General features: G+C 40.3%; 1 protein-coding gene across 1 annotated transcript in view; it reads left to right on the top strand.

Annotated features, from left to right (window-relative positions):
* LOC311504526 (cytohesin-3) overlaps positions 1-15,983 on the top strand; it is a 32,386-nt gene that overhangs the window by 2,033 nt on the left and 14,370 nt on the right. The window contains exons 2-5 of the mRNA XM_084567684.1: positions 13,027-13,109; positions 13,516-13,580; positions 14,732-14,798; positions 14,986-15,104. Of these exons, the coding sequence (XP_084423810.1) occupies positions 13,027-13,109; positions 13,516-13,580; positions 14,732-14,798; positions 14,986-15,104 (334 nt within the window). The remainder of the gene's footprint in view (positions 1-13,026; positions 13,110-13,515; positions 13,581-14,731; positions 14,799-14,985; positions 15,105-15,983) is intronic.

Genomic DNA, 15,983 nt, shown 5'->3' with positions numbered 1-15,983 from the left:
AGTTCGTCCGTTATATTAGGAGATTAGCAGAGCCAGGGGAGGTCTGAACTTCCACTTTTTTTTTCCTCCTCCACATTATTCCCACATTTAAACTGTGTGAATATGAACCTTTATGCTCTGCTTTTAATTTGAATGGAAGGATATGACCTAGTTATTGAGGTTCTGTTATCACATGATTTCATGGCCTTATTATTCGTTTAGATGATTTTCATGCATATTTGCTGTCTGTATTCATGGTCTCCAGAGGACGAGCACCTGAGCTCTGGGTTTCATGTTCCCTCTAGAGCCAGTTATAAACATGAAATATGAAAACCTAATGCGCCATGAAATTGTCTGAGCATATTCATGATTCAAGAGGCAAGAGCTAGTTATATTTTTAGACTTGATATTTCTCATTTTTTCCTTGCGTGCTTTAGTGGCGAGGTCTAAATGTTGTTTCAGTGGCTTGTTAAAAGGAATAGTATTCTAAAGTCACGGTTTAGAAAGTGACCCGTGTCCTTTTTTTAATCTGACCCAGGAGATCTTGCTGTGGTCGTACCATTTCCTCTCAGCATCACATGTGCTATAGGAAAACTGTTCATATGAGGCCAGTCGGAGAGATATCGGCCACTGAGTCATGTGACAGGAAGTCAAGACAGCACAGAGGCTCTCTATCTGTGATTAGGCTGGGACGATACAACACAAGCATGTGAAGATTATTACCAGAAATGTTAAACCAATTAAAATCTCTTGATTGCTTACTCACACTCTGGCAGCCTCTCGCTGGCGTGCACGCATCGCTACTAACATGCACACCTTGATATGCTGGTGTCACAATTCAGGCACTTGGTGCTATATCCGTCTCTGCCAGCCACTTACAATAGTTTGAGTCAAAGTTAGAACTGCATTAACGGAAGCACAGAAAAGTTTGGCACGCAGAAATGTAGTGCAACATGTCAAAGAGTCAGAGATGGTTCAGTGTGTCATGAAAGTAAAGATCCCTAAAACATATGTCCTTAGTCGTTGGTAAAGTGAATAGCAAGAACATTCTGTTAACCATGCTCTAGATACACGTTGGACCACAAACAAAACAAATGATGACAAAGCCGTTTCCAGGGGACTTTCAGCTCAACAACTGTAAATCCATGCTGTTGCAAGCTGTGCCTTATACATCTGAGACGCTATTTCGCATGCGTGCAAGTGTGCACTCTATCCTCGTTAGAGACCATGTCCTCACGTCTGCATGTACAGTATGCATTGCAAACTGTACAACATGTGTTCAACGTTTAGGCTACGATTAGTTCTGCACCCGTGAACCAATCTGAGAAGGACGGAGCCAACAGATGCCGTCATATTTTGTAGGATTGAGAAATAGTATAGAAACAGCTAATGCACTCAATATTGGCCCCAAACTGACGGATGAAGCAATAAACAAGACTTCATACTAACAATTATTTATTGACAATGGTGATGTCAAAATATGGTGATTATCCAACAAAATATTATCACTCACACAAATAAAATGAATTGATTAAAGATTAGGTGTGACAACGGATCTAGTTTGACAACGTCTGTTCTAAGACATATGTTTGTCCAAAGACAGAACTCTCTTCAAGTTGGTGGAAACCAGTTTGCGGAGGCTTGTCTTCAGGTGTGCCCCAAGCTCAAAGAGCATTTTATTGCCTTTATGCTCACTGTTTTGGTTTCACTGCTTGTTTTTGTTCAGCGTTCTCATTAGTATTGTTTCTAGATACAACAGGCAGCTGGTTCCATCATAAAACGTGATAAAGCAACTGTGCACTACTGTTTGGGTGGTGGATTGTGCACAGCTACAGCAGATGGTGGAGCATTTAGCAGCTAAAGAGGAAGATATTTCCTGCAGTGGTAGGTGGAGACCAAAATAGAGCTGAAAAAGCTAAATATGAGTTATTTATAACACAAACAGAAATACCACCACAAAATGAATACGTATGTCTTTCTGAACGCATAAGTAAGCCACATCAGCTTCATAGGGTGATAAGTCAGTGTTGTGTGTTGCGCAGTCCCCAGGTGGCCAAGAAAATCCAATAAAGTAGGTTTGAGCCATTATTTCAGACTGACATTTGACGTGACTGACATGAAGGTGGAGTTGAAGCAAAGAGCCAGACCGTCCTGTACACAGAACCTATGCCCCTTTTGTCCACGTATGCACACGCATGAACAGTGCCACTGTGCATTATTTGTGGGCCGCAACTGTAGCATGAGATTCATTACTACAAGTTTACTGCATCCACTAATCAGAGTTGGCGCTTCTCTGCTCAGTTTACACGCCACAGAGCAGACAGAGACAGGGCTTGGCCTCGGAATGGATGAAAATCAGCAACAGGCTTGAAAGTGTTTTTATTACTCATGTGTCTATTTTTAGCATCATTGTATAGTTGGATGGAGAGGTGGAAAGAACGCAGGAGCAGAAATTGGCTGGGAAGCTGTTCACTGAATGGCTGGATGGAGGCCATGGATTTGAACACTTGGCTTTCTTGTATTTTCTTTCCTTATGGGAGCCCTGTGATGCATCAGTCAGGGATTAATGAGAGCTGAGTAAATGGCTGTTTTGGGGTATTAAAATGCTGAAATGAATTGAACTCCAAATATTTTCCAACGTCTTTGGAGACTCAAAATAATGTGCAAAAATGTTTATAAGGTCCTATGAGGCTTTCCTAAGCATTTTTCCCATTTAAGTGTCTCAACATGTCAATCAGCACTCTACTCTCTATCTGACCGTGGGAAAAGTTGGATAGGAAAGGCCTTTCCTTCAATTCTCCTACCCTTGTTGGACCGAATGTGTGCTGAAATAACAAACTGTATCTGACTGCAGCCGTAGTGTTTTGTCTGTAAGGACGTGTTAATGGTGCACACATGGCTGCCTCTGTGCTGAACTACACACCCTGCCTTTGGTCTTCTCCTAAATAGCCCTTTCTTCTCTACATTTTTTGCAATCATCTCCTCAAAGTTAATGGACATCTGACTTTGCAATTATTTCATATCATATTCACCCCAGCGGGCATGAAACCCAAGATAAAATTTGGGGAAAACCTGAATCAACACATTGTGATTTCTTGGTGCGTAGGACTGCAGTTCTGGGAGATTAGCTGGTAAGAAGGGGAAGTTGGTGTGATTGGGGTATGGTCTTTGCGCCTGTAGGGTGACTGTGTGGGAGGACATCAGGCTGTCACTTGGAGCGAGCTGTGGCTGTGCTGTAGGTATTTTTCGCCTTGCGAGGCTGCCTGGCTTACAGTAAGTGGTGGGTGCTGAGTGGTTTGACAGAGGCGAAACAGATCTCAGACATCTGCTTCTCTCTATGTCTGTATACTTTGTCTACCTGATGTAGTGTGTTCTCTTGAAATTTTTTTCCTTCTATGATGATAAACTGTTTGGGATTTGGATGGAAATAAAACAAAAAATGGTTGGCACTTTTGTTTCCAAAGTAGATACAATATATTAATCTTAATCATACATTAATGATACATTAATCATTATTTGTCCATGTAAAAGTAAATTTATCATTTTAATAATCATTGCAGTTCCAATGTCCAAGATAGAATATTGTGATGTAGCTAAGCCGCTTAACAGTTTTGGTTTGTTGTATTATATAAAACATAATGACAAATATATATATATATGTATATATATATATATACATATATATATATATGCTGTTTGGTTCATTGACAAGAGTCAAACAAGATGATTGAAATGGTTAGCTTAGCTTATCTTAGCTTATCTTAACAAAGTTTATCTTAAAGATTATTTTTGTAAAAGAAAAGTCCACCAACCAAAAATTTGCTTCAACAATGGATAGATTATTTCTAGGACGATTTTATCAGCTCTGAACAGAGCCAAACAACTGTTTTCCTATTTCTTGTCTATGTGCTAAACTAAGCTAATTGGTGGCAGAAGCTAGCCCCACTGTTTGAAACTAAAGGCAGAAATGTTTAGCTTAATTTAAAGACCTGAGACCAAAAGAAACAGCTGGACTATGCAATGTGTAGCTTACTAAACTAACTCTAAACGCTTGCTGCTTTCCCATTTCTTGTCTATAAGTTAAGCTAACCGGCTGCAGAAGGTAGTTAAAGGCTGCCTTCAAATGAAACACTTGAACTTGTGGTTATGACATGGGAAGTAGTGTACGCAAAATCCTATTTGTTCACTTGGTAACATCAACTGTCAGTTGAGAGACGACTGCTGTTGGAGTCCAAAAACCATTGACTACGGACCAGGTATCCCAGTGTAGAAAATTTAAATGCATAATGAAAAGACGAGGGAAATATCAATATTTTACTACTACAATGATAATATGAGGAAGATCTTGTTAGAGAATGAACATAATATTCTCATCAAAGAAACTTTGTATTTCCCAACTTAAACTAAAGTTAAACTATTTCTTTTAAGCTGACTGATACCAAACCTCAATAGTGTAAGCTCCTGTATGGCCGCAAATCCTTTTAAAGGGCTTTGCTTTCATGTGAACATCACTTGTAATTTAAATGTGTTTTGTTCACCTGGCTGAATTTTCCCTTTGGTAGAAAAACATGGAGCTAGATATAATTCACCTCTTCCAAATTCCCTACAGTGCCCTTGTAGCCTGAAATAAGTGTCTGCAATGGTTTAGGCAAATGTGTCTCTCGTGTGTGTTTGACGCACACGCCAGAAATGTGCAAATGCAGTCTTTACAATCTCTATGGTTGACCCGGTAGGCTGGCTGTGTTGTTTAAGGGCTTAAGGGGAGATTTGGAACGAACAGAAATTCATTTCGACTGCCAAGATTATGGGTTTTGTGGTGCAACATTAGAAGATTAAACATACACTACATTTTACCACATGTAACCAGACAAATACACGAACACGACAGCGCCCGGCGCGTGACGTGCACGGATTGAGTCGAGGCTTGTAACAAACTGCATTATTTAAGTGTTGAGAGAGTAGACTACATATGGAGCTGATTAAAAGAGAGAGACTTTGCAGGCTTCCCAACATGTTCCCATCTCCATGGTAGTGTGTGTATGTGCGGGGGAGACAAGACATTGTAGCTGTCTGTCAGGAAGGCAACATTTCTGCTGTTGTAAATAGAGTAACGCTTTGCCTGGAATTATTGCTTGGAGCCGGAGAGAGGGGAAGCTCTTTAAGTGCGAGACGGAGAGCAGATGGGAGACAAAAGACATGGCAAATTAAAAGAGCTGGAGTTTGGAACACAGGCGCAGAGATGTACGGCGTTCGAGTAATCCTCACCTAAATCAGTGGAAGGAGAGTGGAGGAGAAAACTGGGTCCAGCTGACCATACAGACAGGATGGGAGGGAGGGGCGAGAGGTTGCAGCGCGGACATGTTTTGCTAGAAACTGAGAACACCCAGCCTGTTCTCACCTTCACTCGTAAATACACGGGTCATTTTTCAACCACTATTCTTGGGGCGCTGGTTGCCTGGCGGTTACGTAAGACAGATTAAGCCATTTTCAGAGCAGAGTAGTATTAACAATAACAAACATACAAAAATACAGTGTGTTAGGGTTTTTTCATGCTTAAACAATTTACATATAATTTACACCTCAAAAGAAATGCCGCTCTTAACTACCTCAGACACTCTTTGGGTAAAACAATTCAATTGATACCAGAAAATTACCACACACTACAAACATTTATGAATTTGCCTACACAGCATGTTGTGTAGTCAAATATACTTCTGCATTTGTGCTTTGTCATTTAATTTCCTGCAGTTTTTTCTTGCTGAAGTGTATATTTTCTCTGCAACTAGACATGAATAAGAGGCTGACTGCTTTTAATTAAAAAGTCTTTGATGCAGCAGGTGGCCATGGAATATTCAACTCAACCCATTTGTACGAAGTGTTTAGAGCCAATACTAAGAGAGAGCCATCACCTTAACACTGTGGGTGGTTTCTAAAGCGCTGTTTAATCAAAGGCTCTTTTGGTCTTATAGCGAACATAATCGAGGCGGTGTCCAGTGTTTTTGCGGGCAGGCGCGCAACCATCACAGAAACATCCTGAAGGCCGACACAGAGCTACTGTTCAACAGAGATGCATGGTGAAACGTTAGTGGCATTTATCCAGGTTGACACTCTTTTGTCTTTCTGTTTGTGCCTGCACATAGTTAGCATCACAGGAGATCACTGTTGTGCTCAGAATGACAGATTTCAAAATCCCTCCCAGGACTGATCGCTATCACAATAATAAAGGTGGGCATGCTCATATCAGATAAAGCATTACATTCCTTCTGCTCCTTGTCAATCATCTGATGCAGACAGAGAGCTGCAGAGGTGTCTTGCAGGAAACAATCCGTCAAACAGATGTCTGCTATCAGAGTTTATTGTCATATCTGTGTTTTCCTTCCTTGTTTGCTGAGAGGCTTGACTTTTATAATATTAAGAGGAAGAAATTGTTATAGCCAGGCTGGGAGCTCTGTCTAGACCCAACGATGCCTGGAGCTAAATGCTAGCATAGAGGTTTAGCTAATCCGATGTTGCATTGCTCACATAGCTGTTGTTCACATTGTTCTCACGCCATGTCTAGTACCATAGTTTTTAAGAGAAGACCTCCTATTGGAGTTTGCCATTAGCCATGATATTCATGAATACCATCACTTCAGCCTTTTATTTAACTTTGGATGCTATTTTTTGTACTCTTAATATATGTATTTACTCATACATAGTTTTTATTATCTTACCTTATTCTTTTTTTTGTATCTAACTTGTTTTTTTGGGGTTTTTTTTGCACTGTCTTGTCCTGCTGCTGTAACCCCTAAATTTCCCCCGGAGGATCAAATAATTCTCATCTTATCTTATTTGTGGGTACTGGACAAAGATAGCTCTGTTGCTAGCATTGCTAATGGTGCTTTAAATGATTTAACTCATACCTTCAAATCAAACTTGTGATTACAACAGCAAAGGTTGTGTACAGCAAAAGCTTGCCGTTCGAGATAAACTTGGTCATAAGAGTGTTGCTAGGCAGCCGGTGCCATCTAGCCACTGTGGCTAACAAGTTATATATTAAATATATAAAATATTAAATTCAAAAGCATAAAGAAAGAATAAAGTCGTTGGGAATATGTGTTTTCTTTACACAAAGAAAAACTCTATTTGAATTAATTACTATGTATTTACGATATATTAACTTAAAAATAAACTTTTATGGCCTCCTCCGTTTCTAAAAATGTAAGTAAACACGTCACAACTTGCTAGCTAGGAGCTTTCAGAAAATTTCCCCTTCAGAGGTGGTGTATACCACATACATACTCCTCTCAACATGATATAAGAAACAAATTTGAAGGCAACATTAGACCATAATTACAAGCAAGAGAGTTGGAAAACTAGTTCAAGAAAGCCTTATAAACATCAGCAAACAGTTGACAAAATGACCGCAAAACAACCATTGCAGACAGTTACATCCTAACAAAATCCAAAGTAAACACTAATTTAAGCAAGTTACGTGAGTTTAAATGGAACTAAAGCATTTGTTTGTCAGTGGTTCTACTACTGCACGCTAGCTGTAACACATGAACACATCGTGTCAGAATAAAGGGAGGTTTTACTGTTCTGAAAGCAGCATGAAAACATTAACATACAGCGTGATTTAGATTCATTATTGATTACAAGGGAATGTGGACTATATGATGATAGCAATAAAGATGTGTTGACGCTTTGTTACTCCAGTATTCAGCCCCTTTCTGCAAGATTTTAGATATTCTAGCCCTGCGAGAGAACGTTCTGTGTAAAAGCTGGATGATCATCAAAGAAGTTCTGCAGTAAGTGAACTGGGAGCCACTTGGGTTCCTCTCAGCCTGTAAAACCCCCTGATTCTGCCCAGACGCCAGAAGAAACAGCATCCATCTAATTCATTCTCAGGCCGATCAAATCATCAGATTATGATTACTTTGGCCCGCCGGCATATGGCAATGGAAGCCCCCTCAGATCCTGCTGACAGTGTTCATCGAATCAGATATTGACATAGTGCTGATGCTGAGCAGATGTGTGATATAAGGAGGACATCGTGTGCAGACCACCTCCTATGCAACCGCACACTCACAGCAGGAAGTCCCTCACCAAAACTGCAGATTAACTATAGCAATCAGCGTGAGGGCTCTTTAGCTCCCCGAGCCCCAGATTCTGCATGCGACCCCAGAGGTAGTTTAAAACTAGAAGCCATATTAACTCCCCAAATCTCTCCTCTCACGCATATGCCAGGACTGAATTATTACTGAACAAGCTGCAGCACAGTTTACTGTAAAAACACATGCATAATTTATGTAAAGTGTAAATGTGGTTGAGCTGAATTTCCGAGATAAATTCATTTGGCATGCACTAAGTGGAGATAAAAAAACAGAGCAAGGCTGAAGCAACTACTTGATGGACAGAAAATTAAGAGGTCACTGTTTTTATTGTCCCTTAAAGTCATTTTTCAAACCAAAGGAACAATGACTTGCTTTGGTTGTGACAGTGTGACAGTGATTTAAATAGGTTGTCATAATTTTTCTGACCAACTACGGCAACTGAGTGTTTTAATTAATTAAAAACACATTCAGTAGGTTAATCAGCACAGAAAACCTTTAAGCAGAGACAGCAGTTAGGGCATTATAAAGATAGCAGGATAGCAAAGGAACTTTTTAGATAAAATTTTAATGGGAAATAGAACAGCTTCCTTAGCCCTCGTGCTACCTTTGGGGTCTCCGGGACCCCAAGCGAATGGACAGACAGAGAGAGATTATGCAAGAGGGTAGCACAAGGGTTAACTCAGTGGTCCTGCATTGTGGCTCGGTGTCAAATTTACTCTGCAGACGCCAGACTATCTGTTGCCACTCAAACTGTCACATTATTCCATCCAGCATCACTGAAGCAAAGTAGGTTAAAGTCATGCAGCGGCTAGTGACCATGAACATCTGTGAATATGCTGTTATACATCGCACTTCCGCTCTGGCGGGCTCGCATTGGGGCTTAAAGAGGGGCAGGGAGGTTGAGCGTGTGGGATTAGTGCCAGCTGGCCTTGCCGTGTATGTGGCGTTCCATCCACATGTACGTCTGTACATATGACCTGGGCTGTAATGCAGCACACGTCTTTGTCCACAGTTAGAGGGATTGGGGGCAGCAGGCTTCAGATTAGGGTCTGGATTCAAAGGAAGTTTCCCTGTCTTTCCTGCTTCCTGGCATGTGACACTGCAAGTAGCAGCAAGATCGAGTATAGCAACAGGATTTTCTTTTTTCTTTTTTCTTTTTTTTTTTTAAAAAGCTCATCCACTTTAAAAGACATCACAGCAATAGTTTAAAGCCAGTGGCTCTGGACAAATCTCTTCTTTCTCACATGAGTCAGTGATAACTGGGACTATAGCCAGTGTTAAGTGAGCGTGGGATTTTCACTCTGAGCTCCACGTGTTCTTGAGGCTTTTCCTGCACAACTGATATGAATGCTGCCTTTGGGGAAGTCCTTGAATCGGTTCTCAAGGCCTGGGAATTGGTTTCCCCTGCCCCAACAAATGACTATTTTATGTATAGACCATAATAAACATTGTTTAGTTATGAAACAGAACAGGACATGGCTGGTCAAAACAGTCCGTCCATTATTTTAAATAAATAGTACTGAAGCCTCTGGATTCACTGGGTGGTCAGAGAAAGTTGTTAGTTTTGGGTGTGAAGAGCAGCAGGGGATTTACTCTTAAAAGTAGATTTTAAGGGATTTGTTTTTTTGGGGGGGTGGCGATTACCGAAGCCTCTTGTTCTGTGACGCATATCTTGGAGTTTAAACCCACAGTGGATTTCTGAAGTCTCCTGTTGTGGATTTTTTTAGAGGGCAATGAGGTTAAAATGGTCTTTTCTGCGCACAAATTGAAGTCAGGGCCATATCAACTACATCGCTATTGTACAATCTGTCCCTCACAAGGTCTGCTGTTTACTGTGAAGCAATCGCTCACACCATAATTGATTTTAGTAGATTATCATTAAAGCGTGGCTGTGTTTGGTTTGACCCAATATGATGGTAGCAACCAGCTTTGGCCCCACGACTCCCTCAATGCTGAAGACACTCATTTCCTGAGTGAGTCATAGAAGGTCATGGGGGGGATGTGCGTTAATAATGTAATTGGTGGACCACCTCTAGAAGAACCGCCTACCACTAAACAAGAATGTTCCCTGGGACTAAAACATTCGTACAGCCCTCCTCTATTATCAAATGTATGGTTTGAAAGACGGTAATTGGGACCCAGATTGAAGGATAAAGATAAGGCTTTGCCATTAATGTTAGTAAGCTTTTATTGAGGGGAGCATCCTGTGGTTTTGATTAGATTTGTAATGAATCAAGATTATAATCATGCACATTGTTGCAGTCACTGGCTCTCTCCATTAGCTAATGCACAGCTTCTAGCTAATGGAAAGCACGCACTTCATCTTCATCTGGGCATATCATTCAAAAGACAAAGAAGAATCCTGATATTGTGGCTGCAGCTAGTTGTTTTTCCATTATAGATTTATCTGTTCACTATTTTACTAATTTTTATTGATTAATTGTGTGGTGGATAAAATGCTGTGATAAAGAAAAAAATATATTTTATAAGTAATAGTTCAAACGTTTGAATTATTATCACTGTTATTCAGCTCACTAACATGCTAATGTAAAGTGTTCAGCCTGCTTATTATAATAGTATAGTAAATGGAAATCTACACAGAGAAAGAATTGAAAGAAAATGGCTTGTGGTTTGTGTACATCCCACAAATTCATGAATCAGTCATACAATGTGGCTGAACCTCTGTCCATTTATGTGTCATCCCTTAGTTTTAGACTGCATCAACCCTTAGGTGACCGGTCAAAGAGTCAAAGACTTTGACATTTAAAGTTAACTTTAGCCCAGTCAGTTTAAAGGGATAGAACCACGTTTTGGGAAATCCCCTTATTTTTATTGTTACACAAGACAAAGTAAAACATATTAAGCAGTGCTTGAAGCTCTCTGAAGCTCTGTTTAAGTTGGATGCTAAAATTTGCTTGCTAACATGCTAATGTTTAGCAGATGATCCTAATCCTGATAGCCAGTTTGATTTAGTATGCTAATGTTAGCAATACAGCAGTTCAATCCCTTGGAGTATTCAGTAGCTATAAGACGAATTTAAATTGTGTGTCGATATCCATGCTAGCTCTGCATAGGATGAATGCTCACATTAACTTGATAACATGCAAATGTTTAGCAGGTAGTTAAGCAGTGCTAGCAGCTCTCTGAAGCTCTGTTTAAGATGAATACTAAAATAAGCTGGCTAGCATGCAAATGTTTAATAGGTGGTGTTCATTCTGTATGCTAGTTTAGTTCAGGAGCCTATGCTAATATTAGCAATAGCTACAGTTCAAACGTGTGAAGTACTGAGTTCATGGTATATAAATAAAATGAAATATGATGTGGTTTAGGTGTGATATTAGTTCGCAATCAAACATCAGAGAGGGCTGGTTGCATCTGAGTCAACCACTTTGACATTTAATGTTAACTTTAGTCCAGTCAGTCTGAAGGAGTAGTTTGACATTTGGGAAATCCCTTATTTATGTTTTCCAGAGAACTACACGGTAAAATTGATACCACTCTCAAATCCGTTCTTCAAGCTTCTTTTAGCATAACAGTGGAAAACAAGGGTGTACCAGAAAGTAACACAGTCACTGCACTGATACACAAGTTATTTCAGGAAAATAAGAGTATTTACTTCAAATTGCATTCAATAATCTCCTACCCATTAAAGCACATTGATGCATAGCTGCATTGATGCATTAGAGCTGTGTTTGATTTATCCTCATGGACAGAAAGTTTCCAACTACTTTCAGTGTATATAGGCCAATAACTAAGAAAATGTTGCTCAAGTAAAACATTAAAGAATCATTTAAAACATCCTTGAAACTTTGAAAGCACTAATTGGCTTAACGACAAGCACCCATTCTAGCGTTCTTAGGTAGCCAGAGGTTAGCAAAACTAATTAGCATCTTTATTTTCATCCTCAGTCATTGTGCATTCATATCCGGCTGTCTATTAAAAACAGGGCCCACAAATGAAATCCCTCAGCTGTTTCTCTGTTTTATCTGACCCTCATCACTGTGCTTCAGGATCACATAACTATTGTTAATGTGAGCGCAACTCTTTTACAAGCTGTCGAAGTAAAAGTGGGCTGAAAGCTTCCTCTTGAGCCTAGTGACCTTGTTTTACTTTAATTGGCGCAGATTCCTGCCCATGAGGGAAAATAACAAGTGATGTTCTTTTTTCTTTTTTTTTTCCCTTCCGCAACATGTAGGCATAAAGCTGCTTGTGATATTAGATGTGCCATTCGTGTTGAGAGATTTCTGTTATCTGCCTCTAAGCTGGCTTAATGAAGCAAGAATGCACAGGGCTCTATGTGCGTCAAGAAGATGGAGAAAATTGAGAAGTGTGCACTGGGGTAATTGAAAAGAAATAGGAGAGGAATAAAAAACTGAAACGGAAATGCAGGGGAGAAAATATTAGAATAAGAGCGAGTCATCGTACGTTCTTGCTCATTTTTACTTGGAGCAGTAACACCCCAATGGGCGGGGAATCAGGGCTGTAGGCTGTGTTAAATTGGCAAATTCACACTTAATGATAGAAAACCTAATCTGGATTGGTTTTATTAATAGAATTTCCCCCTGAGCCGAATAGAGAAGGAGGGAAGGGGCAAAACACTTTCAAGTGGAATAATTAAGACTCTTGGCCTTCTCTCTTTCTCTGGTTAATTAAGACAAATATTCAGGCTCTTGATATCTGCTGTTCCAGCTGAACAGGATGAAACACGATGAAGATGAGTCTTCAAGCCGATTCTCGCAAACTCTTTTAAGACTTCGTAGGTACTGGTTTGGATATAGGACTCATCTCTGTCTTTCCTCATCATCCTGGACCCCTATCACTCCTTGACTTGTGATCTTTGCTTTTTTCCCCTGTTGTGCAGGATGTAGTAAGAGCAGAGTGGAAATACTGACGTGAGCGGTGTACAAATTAGAGTTAAGGTCGGCTGTGTTTTCTCCATCATATCTTTTAGTTCCCGAGGATCTGTCCCTGGAGGAGAGGGATGAACTATCAAACATCCGACGTAGGAAGCGAGAGCTGCTTGATGATATTGAGGTGAGTGTCTGCGCATATGAGTTTATACAGTATATGATGCTTTATCTCAGTGGCTGGGAAGCCCTTTGCTTATTACAGTAGTACTGTTTTTTTTTTCCTGGTAAGTGTCAGCTACCAGTTGATTTTATTATGAAACATTGCCATGTGCACTTTAGTCATAATCTGTGGCCTTTCAATTCATTTGCCTACCCACTGCAGCACTGTGGGTCTATTTGCATCCCATAACCGATGCAAATGGACCTCCAGTGCATCTTTGCACACCCAATTTGCTCATGAAAAAGTGATGACTTTTCCGCCGCGTACAGTTCATTCTTAGCTCCATCTCATGCCGTATGCCTCATCCTGTTGTAACAAAAAGAAAGTAAAGCAGCTGAAGTATGTGTTGCCGTCTCTTTCTCTCACTCAGAGGTTGAAGTTTGAGATAGCAGAAGTCATGACAGAGATCGAGCAGCTGACATGTGTTGGAGAAAGGTAAGTCACAGATGTCTGGATACATTCATTTATATATATGTACTTTGTGTATATGATGCTAATATACATTGTATGGGCAGATTTGCCTTGTCTTAACATAGGGGCTACGGTAGTCAGTTTTATTTGTTGTTATTTTAACTTTTCTTATATGTTTTTCTACTTATTTCAACTTCTGAATTATATTTTATGTTTAATGTTGTGTCACAAGGTTTCTCCTGCATGATGGTCTAAAGGCTGTCATGGAGCCCTCTGTGCAGTGGCACAGCCGAGAAACTAAATCCTATTGCTAATGTAAAAATGAATTTTATTAATGCAATTATGCAAAATCTAAAATGCTGCCAGCCCTTTCAAAAATAACAATGTAAGCATACATTTTTAGAACGCAAACTGTTCCTCTTTCCACAAGAAAAATGTGTGACCTCTGTGACCTCTACAGCCATAAATAACAGCAATAATGGGTTTTACCTTCAGCCATAAATAGTCACTGGAACTGTGTCTCTTAGCTGGCTCCACGCTTTCTTCCTTACTTTAGGATTTGCATGTTTGGTCAAAGACGTCAAAGACAAATGGATTACAAAGCTGCTCTGTGCTTTGAATGACCTGTGGCGATATGGATAAAACAGATACACTGTGCCTGAACAGGATGTGACTTTATATGGTAGCAGGGCTCTCCTGTCAACCGTATCTATTACTCTTTGTGTGGATAAATTATCATGTCGATTTGTAATAAAGAAATTTCAACAGCCTCGTTTTGTTTGACAAAGATAATAGCATGTAAGGGTTTGGACGGAGCAGCTGCATAAAACAAACAGTGTCAGTCAGCGTAGCATATGCGCCTGTATAAATCACTCAGGCATGTTCCCCTGAGATAAATCAATGTGTGTTCACGGTGTGTGCTGTTTGTCACCGTTACATTAGCACCTGCACGTCTGATGTCTGCAGGCAAGGTTTTTTTTTATTATTATTTGTCTGTGTGTTTGATTGTCTTATAGATTTGACTCAGGCATGAACACACATATATGTAATGATACAACAGATGTGCAAGAAAATAATCTCTTCAATATCTTATCATGTTTAAAAATATCAGTTATTATGTGTTTTTTGGTTTTTTTTTTGGTTGAATAATGCACGTCTCCACATTTATGTTTCAGTAAAACATCCCAGAGAAACAAACAGATCGCCATGGGCAGGAAGAAATTCAACATGGATCCCAAAAAGGTACACTACCATATTTTGTTTTCGTAAACTTGCACAGCCTCAGTGCCACAACAGCCTTGAAATTAATTTATTTGCTGCAGTAAAAAGTGACCCATCCTCAGCTGTCGAAATCCTGTCCTTTTTTCCATTGTACATCCGTGATTGAGATGAACATCCATTCTGTTTCCCTCTCTCTCTCTCCCCCCAGGGAATCCAGTTCCTGCTGGAGAACGACCTGCTCCAGCACACTCCCGAAGACATCGCCCAGTTCCTCTACAAAGGCGAGGGCCTCAACAAGACGGTCATCGGGGACTACTTAGGCGAACGGTGAGACAGAGCGCCTTATCGGGCTGAGGGTGAAAGGCCTCCTCACGTCAGATTTACGCCTCCTCTGTGATTAAAGAAGAAAATTATGGGCGGGATGTGCTGATTAAAGAAGGACAACACGACTGATCCCCCTAGAACATGAATCTTTGAGGCAGTGTGGGTGTCTTGTCATAGTCCAGCCATGTGGACTTATTGCTGGTAATAAAACAGGCATCCAGTTCCTCACGTCTCAGGCCAGGGTGCCGGATAATGAAGAAAGTCCTGCAGCTAAAACACAGCGGCTGTATTAGATAGCTGAAAGAGTAGTGTAATGGATGACGTATGTAGAGATGAGATGAGATTGTTAAACATCCAGTAGGCAGAATAAAGGCCAAATAAAATAGTAGCTGTAGTGAGAATGAATGAATCAAAATCCACTAAATAACCATTAAAATATGACTCACTATAATGTTTAAAGCTTCACAGTGATTAATATAACTGCAGTAATATCTCATCCCCTTCTGTGGCTAAGGTAAATACACATTTTACAAAGAAATTTAAGAAAGGAGGCTTTGTGGACAGGCTGTGATTGGTAGATGATCTTTGATTGTGTGGAGCAACAATGAGCAGGCAGCATTACAAATGTCACAAACGAAATGTCAAACAGAAAATCTGGTATAAAGATTGATAGCACGAGTAAAGGTGGGGTCAGTCGTTTCTGAGAAAAAGCTCAACAGACACATCCCCTCCCTCATTACCTCCGTCAGAAGCCAGCGGCTTATAGGATGCATATTCTGATGTGTTGCGGCATACAAGTGACATTATCAGTATGCAGCGGCTCGCCATAAGCCACTTTTCGTCCTCTCTACCAAATTCGTGCATCGCACAATAGCGCAGATG

Source organism: Chelon labrosus, assembly GCF_963514085.1.
Source record: "Chelon labrosus genome assembly, chromosome: 19".
Taxonomy (NCBI): Eukaryota; Metazoa; Chordata; class Actinopteri; order Mugiliformes; family Mugilidae; genus Chelon; species Chelon labrosus.
The sequence above is the reverse complement of the archived record's forward strand: the minus strand, read 5'-3'. Positions and strand labels throughout refer to the sequence as shown.